This window comes from Sinocyclocheilus grahami, unplaced genomic scaffold, assembly GCF_001515645.1.
Source record: "Sinocyclocheilus grahami isolate Dianchi unplaced genomic scaffold, SAMN03320097.WGS_v1.1 scaffold26.1, whole genome shotgun sequence".
NCBI classification, from domain to species: Eukaryota; Metazoa; Chordata; class Actinopteri; order Cypriniformes; family Cyprinidae; genus Sinocyclocheilus; species Sinocyclocheilus grahami.
Genome location: NW_015505205.1, coordinates 1,662,564 through 1,679,981, shown reverse-complemented (window position 1 = coordinate 1,679,981; position 17,418 = coordinate 1,662,564). Strand labels below are relative to the sequence as shown.

The window sequence follows — 17,418 nt, the reverse complement described above, 5'->3', positions numbered from 1 at the left end:
TTCAATTTAAATGAATTTAAAATATACATAGGAGGTATATCTCATGTCGGAATGTGCCTACGTTGCTATAAAATACCATCTACGTAGGCAGCTCACTACATTTCGGAACAGAAATACAGAGACTGCTACTAAGTTGGCCGAGTGCCAGTTAGAAGAATGATCCTGGGCTACCAGAAAATTAGAGGGAGCAGGGAATCTCGTTTGGACACTCCACGACAGCAGGCTACAGCTGCTGGAATCTGTTGCATGCAAAAGAGATTCCAAGAAGTGGCGCCAACAAAGCGTTTCTCCGTTTCTTTGTCTCAACCTTTTTTAAATAGCACCTGATTCTAAACTCATCTTCTCTGTCTATCCCCCTCTTTTTACTTCTCACTCTCCATCCCTCCCTCTTTCCTCCTGTAGGGGTCTAAAATCCCAGTCTAGGATTCTTGTCAGATTGTTAGCTGGGCAATAAAAAATACATGAGTGTGTGGCATAGAAGTGTTCGTTATGTATGTGTGTGTGTGTGTGTGTGTAGCTCATAAAGACAGCTTCCCAACACACGGGCTGCTCCAAATGTGCAAGAGCTCATTTGTCTTTCAGAGTTGGAGCGCTACGAGTTGAACGGGGCCGTGTGATTTGCCAGTCTCAGCCTGTGTGTATGTGTACAATATTCATGCCCGTGTGTTGGTGCTCTCTCTTCAGCAATTCCCTTTATAACCTTTTACACTCGTCTTAGTTTGTTGATCCATGTTAAGAAGCAGACTTATCCATGAGTGGGTTGCAAAAGCGGCGTGTCGTTCCGGTGATAGACACGATGACAGTGAGAAAGAGATATGGAGTGAAATCATTAGGAAGCATTCACAGTCACAGCACTGGCAACATCTCAAGATTCATCTGTGCTAACCAAAGTTCCGCGATAGTCTACCTGAATCAACACAACGATGTGTGATAGGACAGTCAGTCTTCACTGATTGGAGCAACTTCACTCCTGAATCCAGCTCCAGCTGATAAGAGTAGTGCAGCAAGCTCCACCACCCCATAATCACACTAATAAAACCCTATTTAACGGCTCTATTATACACTTCAGCCCTGTTAAAGTAGCCATGGTGTGTGTGGGTGTGTATATGTGTTTCTGAATGCTCTGGAGGGCAAACTACTGTTTTTCTTTTGGGAATTACATAGTGCTGGGGACTTTTTAAGTCAATTACATGCAATTAAATGCTTTTTCCCCTGGCGTTCTTGTGTGTGTGTGTGTGTGTGTGTGTGTGTGTGTGTTTAATTAAGCCTTGAAAGTCTTGTAAAGTTGCTCCTTTTTATGCTCTGCCCGTGTACTGCACATGATATACACGCTCTTATTTATTTTAACAGGTTTTTATTAGCCAATGCAGAGACCAATGCTTAGATGGCAGTGATGACCGATATGTTTTTTTTTTTTTTTTACAAATTAAAACTTAGGGCCAGATTTACTAACAGCTTGCCCCAGCGCAAACCGGCGTTAAAATATTACTAGTGCTGAAAAGGCGTGGACAGTTATTTTTGCGCCTGACGTTATTGAATATGCATTTGTAGGAGTTTCCCTTTCAGATGCAAAATTTATGGGAGGAGAGTAATTAAATGAATCACGCAACATGATTTACTAATGCTTGCGCTCTTCAAATTACTGGTATTTGCGTCATTATTTTACGCCCAAAAAAATCATGTCTTAAAGCATAATTTGTGCTGCTTTTGGTAGATTGCGCTGGTAATTATAGAAATGAGATGTTGCGCCTGTGTTCTTTAATGTGCGCCTTGTCAGTAAACCACGCTCAGAATTTTCCACTCCCATCTGCGCTTTTATGGTATTGCGCTCTAATGCTGATTTGCCCTGTTTAGTAAATCTGGCCCTTAGTATTTAGCACACTCAGGATTATCATTCTCTCAACCAACTTCAACCTCAAAAAAAAAAAGAAAGAAAAGGATTGTATTTTAGTGTATATATAGTGTAATTTTAGGAAAATTATTGAAAACACATAATTGGTAAGATGGTGAGTATATTTATTTATATTTACATACTTATTGACTAATAAATTGCAAAATGTTGACCAATTTATTGGATTGAGCAATATATCAGTCATCAAAACATAACTGTAATATTACCATAAATCTCAAAATCCCCCTTTAGTCCAGTTCTTACTGACAGCTGCTAGTTCCATCCCGGTTGCTAATGCTGACTCTCTCTACGTCACTCTGAAAGAGACTACAAAGAACGCTATTGCCTGTCTTTATAACATCTAAAGCTCTGAGGTATTGACAGGTAAGGTGGTTTAAAGGCCGCTTTGACATGTACAGTACAGTAAGGCAGCTGAGAAGCCCTGCTAAAACATTTATCTTTGTTAGTGTGTGATCACACACTCGTACACAGGATCAGTTCTACAGGCCTCCCTCCACCATACCGACACACACAGAGCATCGTGTCCATCAGTCAGACCATTAGTGAACACATTGATCCTGCTGACTCTCCTCCCACTTTCACTTCTTTTGTTTCTATCGTGCTCCAGTGAAGTACAATACCTGGTTTGTATGACAAAAAGAAAATACTGACAACCTCACAGAGTCTGTGATTCTTTTTATCTGCTTGAAAAGAAATCACACACACAAATGGGTGTAAGTTATACTTACAGAATGTGAAGTATTTCTCATACATTATACGTTGTGCTGTGTTAAAGGCTTCAGAATCCTGAAACTTGCGGTTTATTAAGAGGTTTAAATGATTAAAATGCTATTTTCAATCTTTTGGACTTTATATGATTGTGTGTGTGTGTGTGTGTACTGGTTTATATATCCTGGTTGGGACTTAAACCTGACTACACACAGACTCATGGGGACTCGTGTCACGGTGGGAACCTAAATTGTGGTCCCCATGGGTACAAAAGCTTATAAATCATACAGAATTAAGTTTTTTGAAATCTAAAAATGCAGAAAGTTTCCTGTGAGGGGTAGGTTTAGGGGTAGGGTTGGTGTAGGGCAATAGAATATACAGTCTGTACAGAAGAACAACCATTTCGCATATGGAGAGTCCCCACAAGGATAGCTGACCAGACATGTGTGTGTGTGTGTGTGTGTTTATGAGAGTGTGTGTGGTGCTGGGCTTTTAGAATGGAGTAAACTTCCCTCACCCACCTCCCCCCACACACCCTGGCGTAGAGGTGTACCACTGCCCTCATTAGGGCTACTAATAAGGGGAACTGAGAGTGTAAGAGAGAGAAAAAAAAATGTGGCAAAGAAGGGGAAAAAGGTTTTAAATTTTAATAATGCGGGTACGATTTTGTAAATCTTTCCTGACAGAAAACTCCTCATTATTTTCATCTGTCTCTGTCTCCTCTACCTCCTCCACTGATAAATGGGCTTTTCGTAGCTTGAACTCGCTTTCTCTCTCTTTCTTTCTCTCTCTCTCTCTCTCTCTTTCACACACACAGACATACACACACGCACACACAGTCATTCGTTCTTTGGCGTTGTGCATTTGAGGTTAGACTTATGTTTTTAACCGAATTGACTCAGTTTAATTTTGTCTGCTGGTTTTGGAAGGAGTTATTTTGGCAGTGCTTGCACACATATACTGTAGTGCTCGACTTGTGTGCCTCACAGTGAGAAAGTCACAGTGTACTTAAGGCAGAGGTTCTCAACTGTGGGGGTGGGGGTCTTGAGGGTCCGAGGCAAACCAAAAAATAATAATTGAATTTGTCTTGATTCATGAAATTAAAAAAGGGGAAAAAATTTGAAAAATCTGTAGATTCCTCCTGACATAACATGATTTTTTCTTCTCTTTATCCAAATTTATTTTGAACTGATTTTCTTTCAGAAAGTTTTTGAGAATGGGACAAATGCAGTGGATCATTGTATTCTCGTGATAAATGTAAAGTTATAAATATAGTATTGTTTAAAGGTTCGGGGTCAGTAAAATACTTTGATAAGCAAGAAAGCATTTAATTGATCGAAAGCCTTAGTAAATAATTTAATAATGTTACAAAAAAAGTATCACAGTTTCTACAAAAAATATTGCGCAGCAGTATTTTTAGCAGTGAAAATAATAAAGAAATGGTTCTTGAGCAGCAAACCAGCTTATTAGAATGATTTCTGAAGGATCATGTGACACTGAAGACTGGGGAAATAATGCTAAAACTTTTTTTATTATTGTAATAGGTTTGTGTAGTATTGTGTGTGTGTTTTTGTGATTTATGAGGACACAAATTTGTATAATGACATGGGTATGACATAGGTATTACAACAAGAAGGTGATTTATGAGGACATTTTGAGTGTCCCCGTATTTCAAAAGGCTTATAAATCATTCAGAATGAGTTTTTTTGAAAATCTAAAAATGCCGAAAGTTTCCTGTGAGGGGTAGGTTTAGGTGTAGGGCAAAAATGCCGAAAGTTTCCTGTGAGGGGTAGGTTTAGGTGTAGGGCAAAAATGCCGAAAGTTTCCTGTAAGGGGTAGGTTTAGGTGTAGGGCGATAGAAAATACGGTTTGTACCGTATAAAATCCATTATGCCTATGGAGAGTCCCTACAATTCACAAAAACAAACCTGTTTGTGTGTGTGTGTTTGTGTTTGTGTGTTACTGTTTTTACTGTATTTTTGATCAAAAAATCCTGTGAGCATCAGACACTTATTTCAAAATCATTTACAAAATTACTGAAACAAAACTAATTTGTGATTACTAATAGAAATAAATTACTATAGGTACAGTGTAATATTAATATTATGTAGCAGTTGTAGTTAGTTTGTAATTAGGTTTGTCTGAAGCAATTGGGTTCATCACGATTTTGAGGTCAATTGAATCAAGTCAGTAAAATCACTAACTAAAACTAAACCAAATGTGATCTAGCAGAGTTGAAGTTTGGTTCATTAAAAAAAAGCATAAATTAATTTATTCCATCGTGGGAATTGAACTCGAATCATTCTGCATGGAATCTTACTCTTACCTCTGGCCCGACTAGACATGATACATTTCTATGGGTACATGAGATTATGCTAACAATTTAAAAAGTGTGAATTCTTGAGGTGTTTAATATTTAATATTAGTTGAGCAGGGATATGTGTCTTGTTCTGTGTGAAGTTTTAATGTTTTGATTTTTACTTCATACGCTACATTGAAGCAAACTTTATTTTTTTTATTTTACATGTGCATTTTTGAACCTCTGGTTCTTTTTCCCATCCTAAGCTAAGAGAGAGAGACAGAAAAAGTGAATGTGTAAGAGAAGGTTTACCCTGAGCTATGAGCTGTGACAACATGAGCAGGTCTCTTCCAGCCTCTGTCATGTGTTTGACAGAGAGGATGGATGCGGTTTGATGGGTCCTGCTCTGTTCTGTCCAGACATGGTTCAACATGGGATAGAACCTCCATAAGACACTTCTCCTGCTCTTGCTGTCTCTGTCCCCCCTTTATATTAATGTGATTCAACCCAGGTGAGACTGGAGTTGGAGGAGCCATAGATTAGCTACAGAAGTATCCAATACCTCTTTTTCCACAAACAGGGGGTTGCCGTTTCCAATCTAGTCCAGGTGTAATCCACCAAAGAAAAGGCAGATTTGAGGTATTAAAAAAAAAACTTGTAATATGCTGCTCCCCAGGAATCAGAAATGTCAGAGACGGGGAGTCAAGTACAGCTTTCAAAATAACATAAAATATAATTTGAACTGTAAAGAAATATATTTAAAATATTTAATATAATACAGTAAAAATATTTAAAAGAAAAAAACATACTATTTTTATTCTAAAGTATTTTATTTTTATATATTTGTTTTATATACACTACTGTTCAAGCAAATTTAATACAGTTATTATTATTTATATTTTAATGTTATTATAATTGATTGTAATATATTCAATAAATTATATTATTTCTATTTTCATATTATTTTTAAAAAGTATTTTTATTATATTATTAATTATATAATTTACAAATATCATATATGCAATCAGAATACTATTAAATGTATTCATTGCGCTGTATTTAAATAAATTCTGGCCATTATATCAAAGCCAGCTCATGATTACACTCCATTAAATTACTTTAGATGTCAAAATGTGTTCTCAAACTAGAAGCAAGGCTCGTAAACAAAGAAAGTATTGTGGCTTGTTTGTTTGTGTGCAGATTATTTAGTAACAGCCGGTTGCGTCGTCATTTGGTTTTCAAATCAGTGAAAATGCAGGCTAGTTCTAAGAGAGGTGAAAAAGGGGTACAAATAGTTTTAGTACTTCTGTTCTTTGAGATCCATTCGTGGTTATTTTTAGTTGCGGTTGAAAGGGACTGCTACAGGGGAAGATTTTAAAGTTTACAGACAAAAGTTCCCTTGCATCAATGACTATATGAGCTCTCACACACGACGGATGAATTACTTCCCTAAATATGTTCCTCAAACTATAACGAATTTCTGTGAAGAAATTCATGCACTTTCCAGTGTGTTTTTCAGAGTGTAAGACTGGGCTGTTGAAGTGAGGGAAGCATGGCTGCTCTCTGTGATGACTGGGCCACTCACTCACTCTTGCTCTCCCTCTGTGTCTGGATGCGGGGCTGCCTGGGGCCTCTCCGCCCACCCTCAAGGGCCTGTCAGAGCAGCCTCACCAAAGACAGATTAATCTACATTACTGCTAACAGCTCAGCCTGGCCCCTGAACCACTCACACCAACACGCACGCACACACATACAGTACACACACCACTGTATTTAATATCTTGCACTTCAGTCAAAAATCTACAGCTGAGCCTATGGTCAGAAAATTAAGGTTAGTCGAAGTTGATTTATGAGTAAAAAAGGTTATTTTTTTCTTTTTCTTCATAAATCTGTACAGGATAAAGCACTATGCCTCAAAAGGTTGTGTTAACATCCCATACGTAAGTGTAAAAAAAAAAAAAAAAAAAACTTTTTACCATGGTAAAATCACTGTGAGAGCTTCAATTGGTAACAATATTAATGTTCATCGAAAATTCAATTAATTAATGAAAATAATATGTTCTTCTGTAGGCAGTTCTATGGTTGCAAAGCAACATTAAAGCATTAATATAGTATCCAATTAAAATTTAGAATCTCTTTTATAATAAAGAGCAGTGAGATCACAAGATAGTCAGTCAGCTTCACTACTGTTTGATTTTTTGTAATGTTTTTGAAAGAAGTCTCTTATGCTCACCAAGGCTGCATTTGTTTGATCAAAAATACAGTAAAAACAGTAATATTTTGAAATATTATTACAATTTAAAATAATACTTTTCTATTTTAATGGATTTTTACATTTGAATTAATTTCTGTGATGGCGAAGCTGGATTTTCAGCAGTCATTACTCTCATCTTAAGTGTCACATGCTTCTTCAGAAATCATTTTAATGTACTGATTCGGTTCTCAAGTAAAAAAAAAATATTATCAAAGTTGAAAACAGTTGCTTATTCTTTTTTGTGGGGAAACTGATACTTATTTTTCTTCAGGGTTCTTTGATGGATAGAATATTCAAAAGAACAGCATTTATTTGAAATAGCAATCTTATGTAACATTATAAATGTCTTTACTGCCACTTTAGATCAATGTAATGCATCCTTGCTGAAAGAAAGCTTTAAATTATAAAAAAAAAAAAAATCTTAGTGACCCCTTTGAAGAGTGCTGTACTTTATCTCAATATTGATTGACAGTAAGTGGCAAAACCGTAAGGTTTGCATGATCTTGACATAATTTACCTCCAGTGGTGTTGATCACAGAATCAGTTGTACCATCCTATAACACACATTCTTTATACAGACCCACGAATTCCCATTCGTCCCTCTCCCACGGCTGTTTTCTGTCCCTTTGGGCACCAGCACATCTCTGAACATCATGAACAGTCTGTCCTCTTGCTTGGAGTTTGTTTATGTGTGTGTGTGTGTAGCCAGTGTAAATAATGAATGTTACTTAAAGAGACGTGGGAGATCTGGCCTTGCTAAACATGCTCTGATTAATGTCCTTCTCCAAGCATGCACTCCCAATTATGAATTATGCCGGCCCAGCGCCCAGTCAGAACACACCTTTTGTCAATGCAGTGGAAAAGCCTCTAATGGTTTATCTTAACAAAATAAACATCTCAGAGCATAGACTATTCGATTTTGAGTAGGAGTATTGAGGTGTGTGTTGTAATGTCATTTTGCTTTCTTCACTGTGCATCTCTGTATGCGTTAGATGTGTGTGTAAGATGCGGCGGAGTGCTGCTCGGCTGCAGTGGTGATGAATTGGTGTGTGTGAGTTATTCATCTCCTGCTTATAGGAGTGGACAGTGGTCCTGCTCTCTCCACATGTCAGCACATGGGATAATTCTGTCATTTATCAGGAATGACACAGGAGACAGAAACTCGCCCCAAGAGATCATCCCAGGGTCTCAACCCTACAACTCCCGCTCTCACCCTCACTGTACTGTCCACACACCCGCTTTGTACCACTTTGCCACTTTTCAAACAGTTTGTTTGGCTCCTTTTGGTACTTTTATGTAGAGACGAACAGAATTACTTTAGCTGCGTTTCCATTACCCTTCAAATTGCAAATTGAAAATACGCCTAATGGCAACACGTCAATTTTGCAAAAACTCACATATATCGGAAAAAGGTTGTTAAAAAATGTTGTTAAAGATAGACGCATATGTCTCCTTCGATTTTAAATAATGGCTTGTGCGGTTGCTGCGATATACGTAAACCTACCAACATTCGTCGCCATGACTTATTGCGAGAGGAAAATCTTGGAAACGAGTCATTACGCAATAGGTTTTTTTATCGACATTTATAAAATATCGCAAAAGTTTTGCACAAATCTGTAATGGAAACACATTTAGCATTTTGCGATTTGGGGAGAAAGTGTATTTTTTATCAAAGAATCCTGAAAAAATACATCATGTTCTGCAAAAATATTAAGCAGCACAACTTTTTAAAAACATTAATAATAAGAAGAAATGACCACCAAATCAGCATATTAGAATGATTTCTGAAGGATTATGTGACACTGAAGACGGGAGTAAATTCAGCTTTGCCATCACAGTAATACATTACATTTTAAAACTATATTAAAATAGAAAACAGTTATTTAAGTTGTAATAATATTTTGCATAGACTTATAGACTTACTATATGTAATATGCATACCTATTCATTTTGAGACCTCAGGAAGAAACAAATGTCCACAATTAGATTTCAAATACTGTTCAATATGAAAATTCCGGACCGATATTTAGTGAACTACTAGCTGAAATCACAATTATTGGCCATAACATTTAGTAAATGAAAATGCAATTAATGTGTAGAATTTAGTGAATGACCGAGTGAGTCTATTAAGTCCTGCAGGCACAAATTGCCTTTTTGGTTTGGTCATGTGACAGTAGGAAAGTGGGTTTTATGGAGAATTCCATCAGTAAATATGTGAAATTTATTAGCTGGAGGAACACCACAAGCTACACTTTTTACTTTCCAGAGAAAAGTAAATGCTTTAAGCGTGTCTGCAGACAGATGGAGAGGAAAAAGGCAAAGTTGTCACACCGTGTGACATGCTTTGCACAAAAGCCTGTTTGTTATTTTTATTTTATTTTTTTAAAAGACAGCTCTGACTGAGTTGAGTCAGGATAAATAAATACATTTTTGATGCAGGGCATGTACTCGATCACATGCATGCCTATTTTGTGTGAAGATGTTAAATCGCTAGTTTGTACTATTGTCTAATTAATTTACTTAACATGAAATCTCTTTCTTTTGTCTTCTCTTTTTCTCCACCTCTCCCTCTCCTCACCCACAGGATCATTCAGAATCGTGTCCTGGTCTTCATCCTGGGCGCCATCATCCTCCTCACCGTCGTCTTGGCCATCTATTTCAATTTGCGAGGGCACTGATCTCCACTGACTGGCCTTATGCGTGCATGTGTGAGTGTGTACGAGCGTGTGTGTAAGATTAATAGTGACAAAAGTGTTGGGCTGGAGTAATTAGGACAAATTGTTCACATGAATCATTCCTGGTGGGCAGTGACAGGTGGCCTCTCCTCGCTGCTCTCGAGCGGAGCGGGACCATTCTCACCCTCTCTCCCCTTATATTTATGCTGCGTCCATTACTTTTAAAACTTACCGACCCATAGACAAACCCAACACAGACGTATGGACACGAGGACCATGAAGACGAAGATCAACGTATGTCATAACCTGCAGTTTAATGTTTACTTTTATTTTTCTGTAAAGCTACTAGTAAAATCCCATCCATCAGGTGTATGTGTGTGTGTGTGAGCCGTACACAAGGCAAGGCCCCCGGTGCAGTACCATTTAGCACATGGTGCAGAATCACACACTACACACAGCCCAAAGGTCACGCGCCCATCTCTCAGTCCCCCTTCATCCAGGATTAGTAGCTTCTCACGCTGTTCCTCTAAGGTCAGCAAAGACCTCGCATGTGTTTAGTTAAACCAGCGGGACTGCTTTGAACAAGAAAACATCCATGTCCACTTTTACCTTTACTAATCAAATCTGACAGCATGATAGTAACTGTAGTCAGTCGTACTAATAAGAAATGTTTCTTGTATTTATTTATCGTTTCAGATGAATTGTGATGTATTTTTTTGCTGTAACTTTCTTTCGATTTATCTGGAATTTGTTTTAGCCATTAGTATTTGACATTAAAATTATATTATTTGTCTCTACTGTGACAATGCTGTTGCAAATGTTCTTCATTGTTCCTATAGGGGGACCAACTAGCAAGCATCAATATGGAAATATGCTAAATTTGTGAGTCTGCTCCAGGCTTTCACCTGCTGGTTGAGTATTAGTCTATAAGAGAGAAGGTAACAATGACTGTGTACTAATAGTACAATTCATTTTTGTTAGTTTATGGGATTTTTATGTGAGGATTCCTTTGTATTTTTTCATATATTTATGTGTTTGTTGCCATACACTCCGGCTCAATTCCAAAACCCAGTGAGTTGTTTTGCTGTCTAATGCATACGTAGGCAGTTGGCATCTAAGGCAGCATCACTAGCTGAAATGAAACCTCATAAATGACGGATTCATAACCCTCTACATAGACAGCAACTTTCAACACACAGGAGACCAACTTCACAATTGGTTTGAAAAAGCTAAGCTTGCTAAGCTAATAACAGTGTGTTAAAGGGATAGTTCACCCAAAAGTAAAAAATTCTGTCATTATTTACTCATCCTCATGTAGTTCAAAACCTGTGAAACCTTCGTTCATCTTCGGAACACAAATTAAGGTATTTATGATGAAATCCGAGAGCTTTCTGACCTTGCATAGACAGCAACGCAACTACAACGATCAAGGCCCAAAAAGGGGGAGACACAAAAGAGAAGAAATTGTTGAATAAAGTCAATATTTTAGTTTTCTTTGCGCACAAAAAGTACTCTGGTAGCTTCATAAAATTAAGGTTGAATCACTGATGTCACATGGACTATTTTAACGATGTCCTTACTACCTTTCTGGTCCTTGAACGTTTCAGTTGCGTTGCTGTCTGTGCAGAGTCAGAAAGCTCTCAGATTTCATCAAAAATATCTTAATTTGTGTTCCAAAGATGAATGAAGGTCTTACGGGTTTAGAAAGACATGAGGGTGAGTAATTAATGACAGAATGTTCATTTTTGGGTGAACTATCCCTTTCAGGTAAATAATATTTAGTGTTAGCAAATCAGTTATATTTCTAATCAATATTTCACTTTATTTGTCATCTTGGATGTTTTTTTTATATATATATAAAAAGGTAAGCTGTTAATGTTTTGCTAAGCTAACGACAATGTTTTAAACATAGTCAAATAATCGATTTTGGCGAATCAGTTATATTTACCATCAACATTTCATTTTGTTTGCCATTTCAATATTAGCATGTTGCTAAGCTAATGGCAATATGTCAAGCATAAAGACAGATAATCCATGTTAGTGAATCGAGTTAGCTATTAGCATGTTGCTAAGCTAATTACACAGTACTATAATAAGCATAAACATACAAAGCACACAAATATTGGGTAAAATGAACCATTTTAATTACATTGAGCTATAACAGTATTCAGTATTGAATTTTTCAAACTTTTGTCACACAGAGTTGTCACAGTGCATTCTGCGATTTCTTTTTTTCTTAGAAGTTTATATTCAATGTTGTTTTAAAATGTACTCAATCGAAGGAATCTTTAAGACCGCATATTATTAGGCCCCTCAGCCTTCACATAGAGAGTGTGCCTATATGCTGCCTACGTAGGTGACTCACTAGGTTTTGGAACACTGCTGATTAGCACACCGCCGCCTCTCTTCCCAACACCCCACGCTCAACACCCCTTCCACACGGGACGCATGCGCACACCTCGGCCGGTCGAGGTGCCTGACGGACAGACAGACGGACTGTCAGACAGACAGGCAGACGGCATTCGATATTCTGTTTCAGGCCGGGTGGATTGTCTTATTTTGGAAGCAGCCTGGTGGGGGGTTTTCTCTTGCTCTGCTTCACAGCTACAGCTTCAAAGCGCCAAATTAATGGCCAACAAAATAGTGCGTCTCCGTGTGTCCCATGTGGGGCCAACCTATTGAGAGTTATCATTAAGTTGAGGAAGCAAGAGAAAGGATGAGGGGGAGCTGAATCCCGCCAGTTTAACAAACCTCATCAGATAATGGCCTCTGTGATTGGGTTTTGCATCAAACGGCGGAGAGAAAGAGCGTGTGCGTTTAAGTGCAATGAGATTTGTTTGTCCTTATTTTCTCGCATGTATGTGCGTGCGGGGGATGTGCAAGCGCGTTCGTTTCCCACACCTGCACGTGTGTATACGAGACATCAGTCGGCTGTGTGTGTAATGACTTGGATGTGTGTCGGTGTGTTTTGCTGGCTCAGTCTGTGTGTGTGTGTTATCTGTCTCTCTCTCTCTCTCTCTCTCTACTCGGGCCTGTCAGATCCTCTCAGCAGTGTGTGGCTGGTGGAAAAGCAGCGTGGCTGCGGCTCTATTTGAAGTTGTAATGGTGTCAAAAAGTCAGAGCTGACTGACAGCCGTCAGTCCCACTGGGGCTCATTAAATCATAACAACTTGACAAGGAAATAATTGAGCGCTGACGATACGTTGGGGCCCATTTAGATGTTTTTATTTTCTTTCATTGTTAGTTGTGGCTATTATGTTCATTAAGAAATTGCATTAAACAACCAATGGGAGGGCTAATGATTTGTTTATATCCCCTTTTTTATTATTTAAACATTAGGCGTGTCACGTGACACCTTCGGCAGGCTGGCGGTATCATCTGCCGCATCTATTTTTTCACTCTTCCTTTCTTTTTATCCTTCTTTTTCACCCTCTATGCCTCCCTGTCTCCTTCCCTCCTTTCTCTCTCTCTCTAAGCAGTGGGTGCCTTTGGAATATGAAATAGATTATTCATTACCCTCTTCTCTGTAGCTGATTTGGTTTGCGTGTAGTGTCTTCTATGTGAGGAGGATGAAAACTTGTCAAAAATGGGTTATATCTTATTCCGAGGGGCAACAATAGTGGCAGTTACAGACACACTTTAATATTTCATTATGCCTGACGTTAACCCTGCTAAGTGACTTCGGCTAGCAGGCCTTTAGTGAGAAAGAGACTCTGATTAGCTCCTATCACAGAACAGGCTACAAAGAGGCAGGCAAGACCCACTGCGGTCACGGCAGATGGGCGCTTGCTCATGATTTACTGGCTTATCTAGCTAGCTAGTTTAGCATTTTAGCATAGTTAAGTTCAGTTTCTAAGTTAGAAAAGCGTTATAGAAGATTTCATTGGAAAATAAATTGGAGATATATGTGAACTTTTTTGTAAAGTGATGAAAACTGAACAAATATTATTTACTTTTTTGCTCATTTTATTTTTATTTATTTTTACTTTAAATGACGACTTAAACTACACAGTATTGCAATTTAAAAGGCTGTAAATCAGAAAAAAATTACAAATGTTTAATGTATATTATATATTTATTTAAATATAAATGTTTTTTTTTAAATAATTTTAATCATTTTAACTATCAAAGTTGGGTAGAATTGCTCTCTTGGACATTAGTGCCACATTAGGCACTCAAATGGATGTCACTTTAGCAGCCTGCATGAAATGAGCGTCAGTGTTCGCTGACTGTGCTTTTTCTGAGGTTCACGTTTTAAACTGTGCATCTCTCTATTTTTACTCGTTCACACATCCAGGGATAATATTTCACCCTATAGATAATACAGATGGCTCTGTGTTTGTGTGTGAGTATGTTAGATTCAAGTTAGTGTAGGGAGATCTGTGGCCTCTCTTGTTAAGCACAGTGGGATAATAGGTTTCCTTATTATTATTATTTTAATTTATTGTCTGGATAACTTTGTGCAATTGTACAAACGTGTTGCACAAATGCACACGACAATATCCTCATTCTCCTGTGAATAATGAATGCAGTTGATGTGACATGACATCCATCAATTATGTTTTCTTCTGGTGTGTCCCATTATGGGAGTGAATACCCATCAGTTGGAACCACGGATCTGATACTGTGTTTGCACTGTGGACTATTGTGTGTCAGTGGGTGTGACTTTAAGATTTCATTGGAAAATAAATTGGAGATATATGTGAACTTTTTTGTAAAGTGATGAAAACTGAACAAATATTATTTACTTTTTTGCTCATTTTATTTTTATTTATTTTTACTTTAAATGACGACTTAAACTACACAGTATTGCAATTTAAAAGGCTGTAAATCAGAAAAAAATTACAAATGTTTAATGTATATTATATATTTATTTAAATATAAATGTTTTTTTTTAAATAATTTTAATCATTTTAACTATCAAAGTTGGGTAGAATTGCTCTCTTGGACATTAGTGCCACATTAGGCACTCAAATGGATGTCACTTTAGCAGCCTGCATGAAATGAGCGTCAGTGTTCGCTGACTGTGCTTTTTCTGAGGTTCACGTTTTAAACTGTGCATCTCTCTATTTTTACTCGTTCACACATCCAGGGATAATATTTCACCCTATAGATAATACAGATGGCTCTGTGTTTGTGTGTGAGTATGTTAGATTCAAGTTAGTGTAGGGAGATCTGTGGCCTCTCTTGTTAAGCACAGTGGGATAATAGGTTTCCTTATTATTATTATTTTAATTTATTGTCTGGATAACTTTGTGCAATTGTACAAACGTGTTGCACAAATGCACACGACAATATCCTCATTCTCCTGTGAATAATGAATGCAGTTGATGTGACATGACATCCATCAATTATGTTTTCTTCTGGTGTGTCCCATTATGGGAGTGAATACCCATCAGTTGGAACCACGGATCTGATACTGTGTTTGCACTGTGGACTATTGTGTGTCAGTGGGTGTGACTTTACATGTGGCTGTTTGCTCCAGGCCAGAGACCCAGTAATGATCAGAATAATCTTATGTTTGTTCAACTGGTGATTACTTTTATGAATAGTGTTTTCTGTAGATATACTAAAAGCTTGTCTAGGTTCAACACTGTCATTAAAGCAGTATTGTATCTCACCCATGCTGGTGTCCTTGCTCTCATTAGACATGTGGTTTTCAACACTTTTCTTCACATGTTGTTTTTTGAGCCCCGTTCACAGGCCGATGTCTTAAAGGATCCTTGTGGAACAGAAGAATGGCGTTTAAGCACGGTACATTTGTCTTTTTAACCAGTCAAACCACCAGCCTTGTGCTACTCACAATCTCCCTTTGTCTCCTCTGTGTGTGTGCGAAGGCAGAAGTTACACGCTGAACAAAGAAGCAGGCCTGACCTATATCACATAATCTAAACACTGCTCACCTCCACCCTCCAATTCTGCTTCACTGACCTACTCTCACTTATAAGGTTCCTTCTAGAGAAGTTTCTACACATATACTGAGAAAGAAACCGAAACAGATCTATGTATATAGTTAGTATATGTATATATTGGAATTCATATATAGTATGTTGATATTTCTATATAGTAGTAGTCACTGAGTTGGAGATAGTGACAGTATATATTGGGAACGACCATATAAATATCTGTATATCTATATACCTAGACATAGATAATTAACATATATTATAAGATAGATTGCTATATAGGAACTAACTGCATAAATACAAGTGTTTGTGTGGATACGTTTAGTTAATTATACATATATTTTACAATAGATGAACATTAAATGTCTATATGAAGAGATAGATCATTCTTATATGTGTTAATATGTCTATATTGATGTATATTAACTGACATGGATGGATGGATAGATAGATTATATATTGCAATAGATATAGTTATGATATTATTACGATAGATCAACACTAAATGTCTATATAGAGGTAGATGATTCATATATAATATGTCATTGCTATATAGTAGCTGGCATGGATGGATGGATAGATTATATGTTGTGATAGATATATTTGTGATATTATGATAAACACTAAATTTCTATATGTAGAGATAGATCAGTCATATATAATACTGTATGTGTATATTGTTATAGCTGACAGCTATGGATGGATGGGTGGCTGGATGGGTGGGTGGGTGGATGGATGGATGGATGGGTGGATAGATAGATAGGAACTGTTTATATTGTGATAGATGCTTAATATCTATATAGATAATTCATATATAGTATGTCTCTATTGCTTTATAATAACTGACTATAGATCAGTAGATGGATACTATAGTAGTTGTAGATGTGTAGTTACTGTACATTTGGTGTTTTATGTATCAATTAAGTTGATTTACATTATGTAGATGTTTCAGCTGGACTAAAGTGTTATGCAGGAACTGGAGAAAGAGATGAGTTCTGTGAAGGATGCCATGGCCTGACTGTTGGGTTGCATGGCATGACTTACTTTGCATATGGTGTCTTACCAGACAAGATTCTAAATTTCCAACTGGGAGGCATCAGTGGAAAATCACTGTCTTCAAAAGCCAGCCTGCCATTCATGTTCCCCATAGCAGGAGATCTGAGCGAGCGGTGATACCCTGCGACATCTCTCTGGAAAACGAGAGTCAATCAGCTTTGATGGAGCACATCCTCTATGACAGGCTAGCACATCCGTATGTAGATGGCCCGGACTGAAGGGGGTGAGGGGGGAGCACTGGATTCTGTGGTTGAAGCTTGTGTGTGTGTGATGGTACTCCACAAACACCAGGGCTTGTGTATGTGTGTGTGTGCGTGTTTCATTGTCTTGACGCGACGCTTGGAAAAGGGCACGGCGGTGGGCCCCCCCCATGTCTGTCTCTCAGTCCCCCTCGGCGATACCTCCTCCTTAGCTGGGGGAATGGATTAAATATTCATGAGCGTGCATCCAATGGCAGCGCTGGTCTGGCGTTTTTCTCCCAGGACAGGAAATGGAGGCAGATTCATGCATGGGGGTCCCTGCAGGTTGGCATACAGGGTCAATTGAATGGATGGTTCAAAGGTTACAAAATCTGTATGATGTCCCTCTTCTCCTCCATGCTAGCCTGC

General features: G+C 37.9%; 1 protein-coding gene across 2 annotated transcripts in view; it reads left to right on the top strand.

The window, feature by feature from the left end:
- vti1a (vesicle transport through interaction with t-SNAREs 1A) overlaps nucleotides 1-10,091 on the top strand; it is a 149,277-nt gene extending 139,186 nt beyond the window's left edge. The window contains exon 8 of one of the 2 annotated variants that reach the window (XM_016251774.1): nucleotides 9,758-10,091. In XM_016251774.1, the coding sequence (XP_016107260.1) occupies nucleotides 9,758-9,851 (94 nt within the window). In that variant the 3' untranslated portion in view covers nucleotides 9,852-10,091. The remainder of the gene's footprint in view (nucleotides 1-9,757) is intronic. The other variant, XM_016251800.1, reaches the window with a different exon arrangement.
- The last annotated feature ends 7,327 nt before the right edge of the window (nucleotides 10,092-17,418 follow it).